We start from the raw sequence: 15,000 nt of genomic DNA, 5'->3' as shown, positions 1-15,000 counted from the left end.
GTGAGAGAGATGGTGGTGAGGGGTGAGGTGGTGGTGAAGGGGGTGGTGAGGGGGGAGGTGGTGGTGAAGGGGGTGGTGAGGGGGGAGGTGGTGGTGAGAGAGATGGTGGTGAGGGGGGAGGTGGTGGTGAAGGGGGGTGGTGAGGGGGGAGGTGGTGTGTGAAGGGGGTGGTGAGGGGGGAGGTTGGTGGTGAAGGGGGTGGTGAGGGGGGAGGTGGTGGTGAAGGGGGAGGTGAGGGGGGAGGTGGTGGTGAAGGGGGGTGGTGAGGGGGGAGGTGGTGGTGAGAGAGATGGTGGTGAGGGGGGAGGTGGTGGTGAAGGGGGTGGTGAGGGGGGGAGGTGGTGGTGAAGGGGTGGTGAGGGGGGAGGTGGTGGTGAAGGGGGGGGGTGTGGTGAGGGGGGAGGTGGTGGTGAGGGGGGAGGTGGTGGTGAGGGGGGAGGTGAGGTGGGAGGAGGGGGTGGTGAGGAGAGGGGGAGGGGAGGTGAGGGGGGAGGTGGTGGTGAAGGGGGTGGTGAGGAGGGGAGGTGGTGGTGAAGGGGGTGGTGAGGGGGGAGGTGGTGGTGAGGGGGGTGGAGGTGGTGAGGGGGGTGAGCGTGAGGAGGGAGGTGGTGGTGGAGAGAGATGGTGGTGAAGGGGGAGGAGTGGTGAAGGGGGTGGTGAGGGGGGAGGAGGTGGTGGTGAGAGGAGATGGTGGTGGGGGGGAGGAGGTGGTGAAGGGGGTGGTGAGGGGGGAGGTGGTGGTGAGAGAGATGGTGGTGAGGGGGGGAGGTGATGAGGGACGCTGGTCTCATCTCCACAGCTCCATCCTCCTGGCCGTCGTGTTCTAAAAGCAACACCCTGATGTAGTTTTGGCAAATGTTTCACACTCCATTCCTTTGTCCCACAAGAATACAAAGACCAGAATGAACAGAAAGAAAAGAAAGAACATAAAGGGAAGAGCCAGAAGGGCACTGTACTCCCCGAGGCTGAATACACCCCTAACACACCCCACACACCCCACTCCCCTCACTCCCCTCACACACCCCTCACCCATTACACACCCCTCTCCCCTCTCACGTCACACACCACACGTCACACACACACACACACACACACACACACACACACACACACACACACACACACACACACACACACCTCTCCCCTCACACACTCCACTCACCCCTCACACACTCCTCTCCCCTCACACACCCCTCATACACCCCACACGCATTCCACACACCCCTCACACACCTCATACACCCCACACACCCCTCACGCACCCACACACCCTTCACCCCTCACACACCCCGCACACGCCACAAACCCCTCACACACCCTTAACACACCCAATCACACACACACCCCACACACACCACACACATCCCTCACCCCTCACGTACCCAATCAGGGCGTGTGAGGGGCGTGTCTGGGGTGTGTGAGAGGTTCGTGAGGGGTGATAGTAATTATAATAATAGAAGTAATTAATGAAATGTGTGTTTTGGGGTGTGTCTGTGTTTGCATATGTCTTGAATAACAGATGTGGATTAATAGATTGAGAAGCCAGTGCCTTGTTAAAGTTAAACCTCCACAGGGCAGGGGTTGATGGAACACGTACACTCACACACACACACACACACACACACGCACACGCACACACACACACAGAGAGAGAGAGAGAGAGAGACTCTCACACAGACCAACAGACACTCACACACACATGCACGCACACAGACTGACAGACACACACACACACACATGCACATGCACACAGAGAGAGAGACTGACAGACACATCAACAGACACACACACACACACGCGCACGCACACAGAGAGACTGACAGAGCCACACACACACACACACACACATGCGCGTGCACACAGAGAGAGAGACAGAGACAAGCTGCTTCTTCAGTCTTTCTTTGATGAAAATATGATCGGCTGTCACTATTTTCTCAAAGTTTTCCCCTTATAAGAATATATAGGTACAGAATTTTAATTTAAAGGCATTTACATGTATTTGAATCAGAGTGTTTGAGTCAGTGTAATTTCTTAGAGCACCATGGCTAAAACAGTGTTGGGAAATCTACAAATCATATTTTACATATTTTTACAAATCAAGTTTTGCAACTGAAATGTTTTACATGAACGTTTATTTTTGAGCTGCTACGGTGCAATGCAGATGCTCTGGTCTAGTGACGGACGGAACGACACTGAGGATCCCTGCAGTCTTCTGTGTGAGAGGGCTCCCTGTGTTCTAAACGCAAACACACACAAACAGTTGGTCTTCCTCACAAAGAGCTCTGCTGTGTTAGCCTGAACAACCACACCATTCACTGCTTCCACTTCTCACACCGCAGCTCCTGCTGAGATACTGCTGGAGGAGTTAGCATAGCCTCACACATCCACCCGGCCTGTTGGAGCAGTTAGCATAGCCTCGCACATCCACCCTCGTCCTGTTGGAGGAGTTAGCATAGTTATAATGTCTTGAGAGTATTGTTAATCATTAAAACATGAGCTCTTTGACTTACATTTTTGTCATAATCTAGATTTTGTCCTGAGAGACAAAGGGTTACTGCTAGCAACCTGTTGCACCCTGTTGGTTTGTGTTTGTGGGCTCAGCCTTCCACAGAGCTGCCTGTTTGTGCTCATACAGATGCTGTTAGATGAAACAGCTGAAGCCATTTGATAATAATAATAATAATACATTTTATTTAACGGCGCCTTTCTGGCACTCAAGGTCACCTTACATGAAGCAAAAAACAGAAATAATAGAGTAAAAGTGGCAGATAATAAAATAAAATAAGATATAACAATAAAAATGAATAAATGAATGAACAGACCATAGAGATCAGCAGTTATAAGCAGATTTAAAAAGATGAGTTTTGAGACCCGACTTAAAATGTATGATTGATTGATTGATAGGCCAGAGGCAGATGTTCCTGGATGGGTTCATAGAACATGTAAAGTAAAACTGTATATATAAAACAGCTACATACACATGCTTTTTAAATGCTTGGGTTTAATCCATCAACAGATATTTTTCAATTTATGGATCATACTAAAAACACATTTTGCTTTTCTTACGAAAACAGTAATATTACTGAATCAATTGGTAAACCACATGAAAGTTGTCTCTATTCCCAGTGATCTGGAATTATCTTCTCTTGAATTATCTGCTCTATCAAAAAGCCTTAAATTTCTGTGACTAATGAATTTAAGTCCATTAATGACACAAAAGATTTTTTTCAGACATTTAAAAGTACATGCTTTCTTTAATAAAAATTGCAAATATACACACCAATATGTTAGTGGACTTGACTTTTCTAAATATAACTCAACCAAGTTTTCCTGGACAGCTTTAACAGCTGAATTTGAAACACTAGATTCTTATATTTATTCATGTAATAGAGAAATTAGAAACATGATTTTTAACAAACTTACTAGATGTAATGTACCTAAGGAAGAATACACTGCCCTAAAGAATTTAAACAAAAGGAGTGACATTGTTTAGGGAAGAGTCCTTTACAAGAAGGAAGCCATCAACCCTATGTGATAACGTCATCATATGTGAGAACGTCGTCATATGTGAGAACGTCGTCATATGTGAGAACGTCTTCATATGTGAGAACGTCTTCATATGTGAGAACGTCGTCATATGTGAGAACGTCGTCATATGTGAGAACGTCGTCATATGTGAGAATGTCGTCATATGTGAGAATGTCGTCATATGTGAGAACATTGTCATATGTGAGAATGTTGTCATATGTGAGAATGTTGTCATATGTGAGAATGTCTTCATATGTGAGGACGTCTTCATATGTGAGAATGTCGTCATATGTGAGAACGTCTTCATATGTGAGAACGTCTTCAGGACTGATGGAAAAGCATAATGTGGCAGCTTCACGAAGCTGGTTAACACAACACCAAGAGTGCAAAGCCAAATAAAAAGTTATCAAAATATAGGATGGTTACTTCAAATAATCTAATATCCAATATTTGTTAATTAGAGCATAATAACGTGTTATTTCATTGGTTTGGCGTCTTCCTTATACGGTGGTAATTGATGAGATACTGTGTAACACAGCTGTGTTGATCCCAGTGTTAATCCCTTTGTGTCTTAACAGGTTATGTTTAGTCTCTTTTGTGGAATCGTTTTGAGACATATTGCATCATTTAGCTTACACTCTAGCCCACTGTGTTAGTGGGCTAACCCTAACCCCCTGACTAGCCCACCGTGTTGGTGTGCTATCTCTAACTCCCTGACTCTTAGCCCACCGTGTTAGTGGGCTAACCCTAACCCCCTGACTCTAGCCCACCGTGTTAGTGAGCTAACCCTAACTCCCTGACTCTAGCCCACCGTGTTAGTGGACTAAACCTAACCCCCTGACTCTACATTCCCTACTATGGCAGGTTAGTTGAAGAATGGGTCTTTTCCTGAGAATAGACTTGCCCAGCCTGACATGCTCTGTTGCTTGAACATGTAGTGTTGAGTTTTGCGTGTACATATATAGCTAAAAAGACCACAAGCCCCATGATTCTCCACTGCTGGGTCCCAGTTTCCCTCACTTCCTTCAGTGTTTATTTCAGCTGTACAATAGGGCCTTTGAGAGCTGTAGATCTCCGTACAAACAAAACCCTCGTGGGAGGCAGATTATGTAATAAGCCTAACACAAAGCTTTGAATCATTTCTGTGGCTGAGAAGTTGTTTAAATAATGCATGATTGCATAATCCAAAAATATACAAAGTGAACAGCTGGGACCTCCTCTCTCTCTTATGTTTGTGTGTATTTTGTGCTGTGTGTGTGTGTGTGTCTGTTATGTGTGTGTTATTGCATATATTACAGTGCAAGAAGTGATGTTGGTTTATTGATCATGTTATTACTGGAGAAATGTACTTTCATTTGTCTAAGAGCAGTTTATTGTATCCCCACCACTACACATGTAGTATTCATACACCTAGAGTAAGAGACGGCGGAGAAGACAAAGAAGACAAAGAAGACAAAGAAGACAGAGAAGACAGTGAAAACATAGAAAGTAGAGAAGACAAAGAATACAGAGAAGACAGTGGGGACGGTGAAGACAGAGGAGACAGGCTCACTTCTACATGCCCTCAGTGCCAGTTGTGCTTAACGTAACTCTGGGTCACAGAGCAAAAGATCATTTAACAGTATTATACAGTTCACTGACCCTAACACTAACACTGACCCTGACCTTAACCCTAACACTGAGCCTAACCCTAACACTGATCCTAACACTAACACTGACCCTAACACTAGCACCGAGCAATACCCTAAATACAACATGGAGACCCTAGAAGATATGGGTCTGTTGTGCTACCTGCCAGTGAGCTAAATGCTGAGAGATCTGTGGACTGTGATAGACCCGGGACTGATCTCTCTCAATCTCGGTCATGGCTGTAGTCACAGTGTTTTAAAGGAATGACCACACACTCCAGTGCAGGTTCACCATGGTGCCCACTCAACTTCGAAGCACAGTCAGGTTTTCTGCTACTTGGGAAGAAGCTCACATGTGCAAGAAAGCTGGTTACAGTAGTGAGTTCCACTATAATGGTGCCCTACGCACATCCACCCAGAACATGACCAGTGAAAAGAAGCATACAATCAAAACACACTCAGCAGGTGGAGAAGAACCACCGTAGAAGCGTAGGGCACCATTATTAACATGTTCTCCATCTCTACTGAAAGTGCCATTCTTTGGTTTTGCAGCAGGCTTGTCGGTCTGTGTGTCATACTGTGCCTTGGGAGAGCAGTATCGATCCAGTTGTACTCGGGATTGCATTAGCAGTTTGACCCTGAGGGCTGAATGATCGTGATTGATCTGTGCCTCAGGCCACGGAGAAGGTCACTGAGCTCGAAGGACGCTGTAACCCACCACAGATGTGTATAAAAAGCCGCACCATGCCCCAAACACAGACAGCAGAGTGGGGCCAGACTGGCGAAAGGGTTCATGCAGGCGAGCTTTGCAGGGAGACATCAGAACGCTGAAGGGATCTGAACAGGACGAAAGTGCAGGTGCATGGTGCATTCTTTCTTTCTTTCTTTCTTTCTCTTCCTCCGTTTTCTTGTGAGATAATATCCCTTCTTAATCTTTGAATGAAAATAAACCCATCGTTTCAAAGAAAGAGAACATTACAGGCTTGACCTACTCTCAGACTTAGTCAAGGATTAAAATAAGCAGTTTCTATTTCCAGCTGACTGAGAAGTAGGCTGAGAGAAATGTTGTGTGCCGTTCTGGCATTGTGCGAGAAGTGTGTGTATTCATATTGGTTTAGAGAAGGAGCTTGTGTTCTTATGTTCTCATATTTCTACTTCTTAAAGTGTCGAAGCTATGGATGTGCTATTGAACGTTGTCTTAAAATAGGTCAGCATGCCCTGTGTTGGTATGTGGGTGGAACACTGATCACGGAGCACACAGAGCCCAGCGATGGAACCACTGACCCTGCTGGACCAGAATTAGAGTTAAGGTTAGAGTTAGGGTTAGGGGTTATAGCTAGGTGTTGGGGTTAAAGCTAGGTGTTAGGGTCAGGTTTAGAGTTAGAGATAGGTGTTAGAGGTTAGAGCTAGGTGTTAGGGTTAGAGCTAGGGGTTAGAGTTATGGTTAGGGTTAGAGCTAGGTGTTAGGGTTAGTATTAGAGTTAGGTGTTAGGGTTCGAGGCAGGTGTTAGTTATGGTTATAGCTAGGTGTTGGGGTTAAAGCTAGGTGTTGGGGTTAGAGTTAGAGTTAGATAATGCCCTCCCAGCAGCCTGTCCACGTTTCCCTTCAGCTTCACATTGCCACAAAATTGTGTTAAGATTGCAAGAACACTGTCTATGGAGCACTTTGTCTTTTTTGTAGCATATATCTAGTAAATTACAGCAGCATATTTTTTGTCATTCTCTTGTTTTGCAAAGGTCCTATAATCTTTTGTTAATGGCTTTAAAAACAAGAGCATGAAAACCTGTCAGTCCAGTCCCTAATGAGCAACACTGAGTGTCCAGCAATATTACTGTTCTGCAAGCAGTTTGAGGATTGTGATTGGATGACTCTGAAGTTATTCACTTTTTCTGGAAATATGTCTCTATAGTTGATTCTGTTAATTTCAGGTCCTGCCCTTTGCTTTGGTCGCTGTAGAGTATTTTAGGAGTTTGGCAGGTTTGCCTGAGTCTTGACAAGTTAACAGCTCAACCCTCGTGGCAGGGCGGCTCTTGCAGGATCTCACTGTATTCCCAGTCTGACACATGCTTCAGGGTGAAATTCAAGCAGAGACCTTGAAGAGTTTCTCTGGCATCTTTTGCCATTTTGGATTCCCAGCAGACAGATCTAGACCACATTCTGAGCTGACAGATCTAGACCTGATTCTGAGGTGACAGATCTAGACCACATTCTGAGCTGACAGATCTAGACCTGATTCTGAGGTGACAGATCTAGACCACATTCTGAGCTGACAGATCTAGACCTGATTCTGAGCTGACAGATCTAGACCTGATTCTGAGCTGACAGATCTAGACCTGATTCTGAGGTGACAGATCTAGACCACATTCTGAGCTGACAGATATAGACCACATTCTGAGCTGACAGATATAGACCACATTCTGAGCTGACAGATATAGACCTGATTCTGAGCTGACAGATATAGACCTGATTCTGAGGTGACAGATATAGGCCTGATTCTGAGGTGACAGATCTAGACCTGATTCTGAGCTGACAGATCTAGACCACATTCTGAGGTGACAGATCTAGACCTGATTCTGAGGTGACAGATCTAGACCTGATTCTGAGCTGACAGATCTAGACCTGATTCTGAGGTGACAGATCTAGACCTGATTCTGAGCTGACAGATCTAGACCTGATTCTGAGGTGACAGATCTAGACCACATTCTGAGGTGACAGATCTAGACCTGATTCTGAGGTGACAGATCTAGACCTGATTCTGAGCTGACAGATCTAGACCTGATTCTGAGCTGACAGATCTAGACCACATTCTGAGCTGACAGATCTAGACCTGATTCTGAGCTGACAGATCTAGACCTGATTCTGTGCATGTAATCAAATCTCTTTTGTTGTCCATCCATCCCAAAATGACCATGATGATCCTGGGCTCTCCCCTACACCTTGCCTTAATCTGTGCCCTTTTCATCGGACCCTTCCTTCTCCGTCTCTGCCCTAACGTACACCCTTTCCTGGTTGGGGATGGCAGGTTGGACATTAGCCCCAGTAGTGATGGAGGACAGTGGATCTGACACAGGCTCTCCCTTCAGTGATGAGCATCTGGGTTCAGCGTCCCCTGGGCCCAGGGAGATGGTGCCGCAGATGGAGGTGGAGATGGAGGTGGAGCAGGTATTGGCAAATGTTCCCTGTCCTGTAGTGCAGATACTCCTGCTGCCACACCCTGTTTATAGTGGAAACGTTAATATTCACGTTTCCAACAAACCTCCCTCTGACTGTACCCACCTCCCTCTGATTGTACACCACCTCCCTCTGACTGTACACCACCTCCCTCTGACTGTACCCACCTCCCTCTGACTGTCCACCACCTCCCTCTGATTGTGCACCACCTCCCTCTGATTGTACACCACCTCCCTCTGACTGTACCCACCTCCCTCTGAGTGTACCCCACCTCCCTCTGACTGTACCCCACCTCTTTATTATTATATTATAGTGTAACCTTATTATTAAATTCTATTATGACCATTTACTAATGTGCTTCTGCAAACCATAAACTGCTAATCCCCGATTTACTAACTTTAGTTGCTTTCAGTCACACTTAGCTCATCCATATTTCATATATCTATAGTTATCAGCAGTCCATTTGTTTGTGGATTTGCCACGAGGCAGCGGATCCCTTATTGATTTGACAGGTGTCACACGGTTCAGTTCTGAAGCCACGGTGTAGCAGAGGTGGGCACTCCAGTGAGTTACTCGAGTCAAAGTTGCACTTAAGTCGCCTACAAAAAGACAAAAATATTCTCACTTCCTAGTATGGTGACTACACCTAGTATAGTTTGGTTTGCAAATTATTTTTTTGCATGGGTTGGTTTGTTCAAATTTTTGTTCTGTTCTACATTTGTTCTTTGAAGAACGTTACCTGCACCACGTAGGGACGCTCTGGAGACCCACAATGCACTGTGTCTGCCAGTTTGAACCAGGTGCAGACACAATACTTACACTATGGCTTCTGTCCAGAACAGCATCTACAAAATATCTCAGTGAAATATGCTGGACAGATTTGTATCAATCGTCTATTACTGTGTTGTATATCTGTCCTTTTGAGACACATGGAGATTTTGGAGATCATCCTTTAACCCTTTCATTCCGTCTCGTCAGGAGTGTTAATGCTTGTACTCTTTCAAACATTTATGCATTTGCCTGAAAATCTGATCCAGAGCAACATAGAATTGCAATCATGTTATTGAGGCAAATGTAGAGGTGGTTATTAGTTTAACACCGTGCATTTGCCAAGTGGACTGAACCCTAGTCCTCCTTGAGAGAAGGCAGCATTATTACCTACTATACTAGACCAACCACTACACGGTCAGCAGCACTGGTAACTGTAGTTGTTGAACTTCACCTCTTGTCTTAATATTCAATTATATGCATTTATTTACTGAGATTTACTGATTGTCCTCAGCCCAAACCAAACACTAACCACCTTATCTAACCTGAACCCAACCCAAACCCCCAAACTCAGCCCAAACCCAAACCAAACACTAACCACCTTATCTAACCTGAACCCAATCCAAACCCCCAAACTCAACCCAAACCAAACACTAACCACCTTATCTAACTTGAACCCAACCCAAACCCCCAAACTCAGCCCAAACCCAAACCAAACTCTAACCACCTTATCTAAACTGAGCCCAATCCAAACCCCCAAACTCAACCCAAACCAAACACTAACCACCTTATCTAACCGGAGCCCAACCCAAACCCTAAAACCCCCAAACAGTAACCACCTTACCCACTTTTCCCACCTTACACACCCCATAACTCCAGTCATTCTGAGGCTTACTCAGATGTTTCAGAGAAGATCATCATGGGACATCAGCCTCCACAAGAGGCATGTGTGTTTCCCCACAGTAGGCTGCCCAGGGTCGACTGTGAGAGTGAGGCTCATGAAAGCCCATGTACCCTGGGGACAGTTTCACGTATGGGACGTATGGCACCAGCTTTGTGCCACTCAGGGCTTTGCAGCACTTGACCCCTGCAAGTTTGCTAACATTATTTTGACCCCTATGGTTCTGCTGAAGTAGTGCTGGACACTTTGAGGCATTTCTTGATTCATGTTCAGAGGTTTTCAGGTGCCTTATTATGTGGAGATTCTGTTAACCATACGAATGTGTGAATTTGGCTTGAGCACATGAAGTTTGGATTGAAAGGCAGGATATGTAATTGATGAGCACTTTGAGGTTTCATTGAAATGTAAAGTGCACTATAAATAAAATGGATTATTATTATTATTATTATGAATGTGTGAATTCCTTTTAGAAGCAGAGCATTTTGTATTTGGATCCGTGTTGGTCTGCCTGTACACATACCATATGTCTAAAATGGTGGCGCACTGGATGTTTGTAATTTGGTGTAATTAAAGGTGGCTGCACTTCTGTTTTTTATAAAAGAGTGTCATCATTGGTTTCCCAACAGCAGCAAGACTCTAAGAACGTGATATTGGCTCTGACTAGACAGAAATAACAGATGAATAGGTGGTGTTAGTAAAATGTTAGTCCTCTGCTGAAATGAATAGGTTGTGTAGTTGTTAGTGGCTCTTATGCCTGTTTGACTTCCTAAATGTTCAGTGTGGGTTATGCCCTCCCCCCATCTCTCTCTCCCCCCCCCCCCCCCCTCTCTCTCTCTCTCTCTCTCTCTCTCTCTCTCTCTCTCTCTCTCCCTCTCTGTCTCCCTCTCTGTCTCTTGTATTTAGGACCAGGATAAAGAGTATGTGGGATTTGCCACTTTGCCAAATCAGGTACATCGAAAATCTGTCAAAAAGGGTTTCGACTTCACACTGATGGTAGCAGGTAAAAGAAAAAACTCCTTTTGGTATAGTGTAAAACCATAAGAAACATTTAACCCATTGTGAAAATCACTGATTTTGTGTCATCTTAGGGGAGTCTGGTTTGGGAAAGTCTACACTGGTCAACAGTCTCTTCCTCACAGATCTTTACAAAGACAGAAAACTGCTCAATGCCGAAGGTAACAAGCATATGTGGCCATTCTATATGTTTTTATAGTGCTGCAGTTAGAAACGACCCAATAGCAGTAGTATTTATACATCTATATCTGTCTCTTCTCTTATATACTGTATATATACCTCAGTGTCAATGTGCACACATATGTGGGGTAAACTGGCTGCTCTGTTTGTGAATACAGAGAGGATTACCCAGACAGTTGAGATCACCAAACACACAGTGGACATTGAGGAGAAAGGTGTCAAACTGAAACTCACAATAGTGGACACACCAGGTTTTGGAGATGCAGTCAATAACACGGAGTGGTGCGTGTTATAACCCTAACCCAAGGCTTTATGAACATGTGTTTGTCCCAAATCCTCTGTGTTTGTGAGTTACTCCGTGAGTTTGTGTTTGTGTCCCTTCAGCTGGAAGTCAGTGGCGGATTACATTGACCAGCAGTTTGAGCAGTACTTCAGAGACGAGAGCGGCCTCAACCGCAAAAACATTCAGGACAACCGTGTTCACTGTTGTGTCTACTTCATTTCTCCCTTTGGTCATGGGTAAGAGATCAATGGTCTCGTTCTTTCATATCATTCATGATTTTGAGCTGTGACTCATTGACCTTTATAACATTTCACTTATAGATAGATGTCGCCCTCTATTGAAAATATTTAGTAATTACATCTCTCTGAAAGGTCACCTTGCTCTAAAGCGTTTCCGAGATGCAATATGACTCAGCAGTAGAACTGTGTTTCAGTCCACCTGCCCGTTCTCCAGTCCGCACAACAGAATCTCTGTGTGAAACATTCTTAGTATTGGGTGTGAGTTTGTGTAATAAGAGACGATCTGGTTGCTTGGCTGCAGTCTCAGGCCTTTGGATGTCGAATTCATGAAAGCTCTCCACGAGAAGGTGAACATAGTTCCTGTACTTGCCAAGGCAGACACACTCACTCCCACTGAGGTATCCAAGAAGAAGCTAAAGGTACGTCCTGGATTACAGAGCGGCTGGGATTCCCTTCGTGTGTTGTGCGTTGTTTTGGGAAGGTGTACTTTTTTGTTCAAATCCATATATATATATTTTATTTCTACCTGGATTGCACAGATTCAAGAGGAGATTGAACAATATGGGATTAAGATCTACCAGTTTCCAGACTGTGATTCAGATGAGGATGAGGACTTCAAACAGCAGGACCAGGAACTGAAGGTGCACGTTATGGCTGGACAGAGTAGTAGTGCTGTAGTTTTTGGCCGGGGGCGTGGCTGTTGGGCCAGGGGGTGTGGCTGTGTTGGCCCAGGGGGCGTGGCTGTAGGCACATAGATGGATGACCATATTTAGCTGTAGTTTTTGCTTGCTTACAGTAACCTTGAGTGTCTGTGCATGAATGTGTGTGTTTGTATGTCCACTACTGGATGGTGGTCTGTCCTCTTTCCCCTCTCTGCACCTGATCCAGTCCCCCAGGGGGCGCTGGTGTCCTGTAGAGGGGACACTGTGCTGCTTCTCGCCAGTGTGTGACTGCTCATAGAAGCTTATGTGCTGATTGTAAAGCAATCTTGGGTTCTTGAAAAACTTACATAGAAAAAAAGTTTCTATGTAGAACTTTCATTCATTCATTCATTCTGATCAATGAAGCAGATTCTAGTGTGTGTGTGTGTGTGTGTGTGTGTGTGTGTGCACCTCCATGTTTGAAACAGATATGTTTGAAGTAGAGAAAAGAACCTCCTGAATATTGTAACCGAGCTGTTTTCTCTGCTTGTTGCCCTGCAGGAGTGTATTCCGTTTGCCGTCATCGGCAGCAACACGGTGGTAGAGGCCAAAGGTCGAAGAGTGCGTGGTCGTCTCTACCCCTGGGGCATTGTGGAAGGTATTCCCCCGGAACTACACACACTGCTCCCTAACAAGGTTTTTCAGTATAATCTTATTTAGGGAGTCCTGATTCCTGATCTAAACCTAGTGAATAGCAGAATTTTGCCAGTTCATTGCCTAGTCTGTTTCCCCTCTCAGCCCCCTGTACCACACAGTCCACTGATACTGATTCAGTAGTGCTGCTGATTCAGTAGTTCTGTCTGTGTTTGCTGGGTGACCGAAGTGTGAAATTGAAAGCATGTTTGACAACCTGCATGATGGAAGAGAGATCAGCACAACTGATAACAGTATATTAAGACAGAAGAGAGATCAGCACAGCTGAGAACAGTATAATAAGAGAAGAGAGATCAGCACAGTTTAGAACAATATATTAGGAGAGATCAGCACAGGTGAGAACAGTATATTAGGAGAGATCAGCACAGTTGGGAACAGTATAATAAGAGAAGAGAGATCAGCACAGCTGAGAACAGTATATTAAGACAGAAGAGAGATCAGCACAGCTGAGGAAAGTATAATAAGAGAAGAGAGATAAGAACAGCTGAGGACAGTATAATAAGAGAAGAGAGATCAGCACAGCTGAGAACAGTCTAATAAGAGAGAGATCAGCACAGGTGAGAACAGTATATTAAGATAGAAGAGAGATCAGCACAGCTGAGAACAGTATAATAAGACAGAAGAGAGATCAGCACAGCTGAGGACAGTATAATAAGAGAAGAGAGATCAGCACAGCTGAGGACAGTATAATAAGAGAAGAGAGATCAGCACAGCTGAGAACAGTATATTAATCCACAGCTACTGATGATGCTCTGGGTTCTTTAAGGGGTCTATCATTTTATAGGAAAAGATTTAACCCACTACGTCTTTTAACTAAAAAACAATGGGCATGTGTAAGACAGGGGGATGTTTGCTGGGATGTTTAATGAGTGAATGTTTTAATGAAATGTGAAATGTGCCATATTTTGTCAATTGGGATTTTTCACCGCAATCAAACTTTGTCCTCCATATTTACACATCTGTGCAATTAGAACACACACACACACACACACACACACACACACACACACACTAGTGATTACTTGGGGGCTGTGGTGCACACATGCCCAGAGCGGTGGGTAGCCCTAGCCCGGTGCCCGGGGAGCAGTTGAATTCAATGAGTGTGTATGAGTCATCGTTCAATGAGTGAACGAGTTAATGAATGAACGAGTGAATGTGTTAATGAATAAATGTGTTAATTAATGATGAATGTGTTAATGTGAAAATGACTGCATGTGTTAGAGTGAATGTGTTAATGAGTGGATGTGTTAATGAGTGAACAAGTTAATGAGCAAATGGGTTCATGTGTAAATGAGTGAATTGATCACAACATTTTAATGTGTTTTATTATATTTCATTGTATTATATTGTGAAGCACTGACAGTCTAGAAATACACTATACAAATAATGATTTACATATTTAATGATTTACTTAATTGCATTGTGTGTGTGTGTGTGTGTGTGTGTGTGTGTGTGTTACAGTGGAGAACACCGCACACTGTGACTTCGTGAAGCTGAGGAACATGTTGGTCCGCACACACATGCAGGACCTGAAGGACGTGACCCGAGAAACACACTACGAGAACTACAGAGCACACTGCATCCAGAACATGACCCGCATGGTGGTGAAGGAACGCAAACGCAAGTACGACACACACACACACACACACACACACACACACACACACACACACACACACACACACACACACACACACACACACACACACACATACACATACACACACACACACTACAGAGCACACTGCATCCAGAACATGACCCGCATGGTGGTGAAGGAACGCAAACGCAAGTACGACACACACACACACACACACACACACACACACATACACACACACACACACTACAGAGCACACTGCATCCAGAACATGACCCACATGGTGGTGAAGGAGCGCAAACGCAAGTACGACACACATACACACACACACA

The 15,000-nt window shown here is 44.8% G+C and overlaps 1 protein-coding gene across 4 annotated transcripts in view; it reads left to right on the top strand.

The window, feature by feature from the left end:
* The window catches only part of septin4b (septin 4b), a 40,938-nt gene that overhangs the window by 16,961 nt on the left and 8,977 nt on the right, over nt 1-15,000 (top strand). For 3 of the 4 annotated variants that reach the window (XM_076981271.1, XM_076981272.1, XM_076981270.1), the window contains exons 2-9: nt 10,901-10,997; nt 11,086-11,172; nt 11,350-11,473; nt 11,576-11,710; nt 12,015-12,132; nt 12,253-12,354; nt 12,916-13,012; nt 14,530-14,692. In XM_076981271.1, coding sequence (XP_076837386.1) covers nt 10,988-10,997; nt 11,086-11,172; nt 11,350-11,473; nt 11,576-11,710; nt 12,015-12,132; nt 12,253-12,354; nt 12,916-13,012; nt 14,530-14,692 — 836 coding nt within the window. In that variant the 5' untranslated portion in view covers nt 10,901-10,987. Of the gene's footprint in view, nt 1-8,082; nt 8,320-10,900; nt 10,998-11,085; nt 11,173-11,349; nt 11,474-11,575; nt 11,711-12,014; nt 12,133-12,252; nt 12,355-12,915; nt 13,013-14,529; nt 14,693-15,000 lie in introns of those variants that run through there. The other variant, XM_076981269.1, reaches the window with a different exon arrangement.

Source organism: Brachyhypopomus gauderio, chromosome 19, assembly GCF_052324685.1.
Source record: "Brachyhypopomus gauderio isolate BG-103 chromosome 19, BGAUD_0.2, whole genome shotgun sequence".
In the NCBI taxonomy this organism is placed as follows: Eukaryota; Metazoa; Chordata; class Actinopteri; order Gymnotiformes; family Hypopomidae; genus Brachyhypopomus; species Brachyhypopomus gauderio.
Note: the sequence above shows the minus strand (reverse complement) of the source record. Positions and strands in the feature narration are given on the sequence as shown.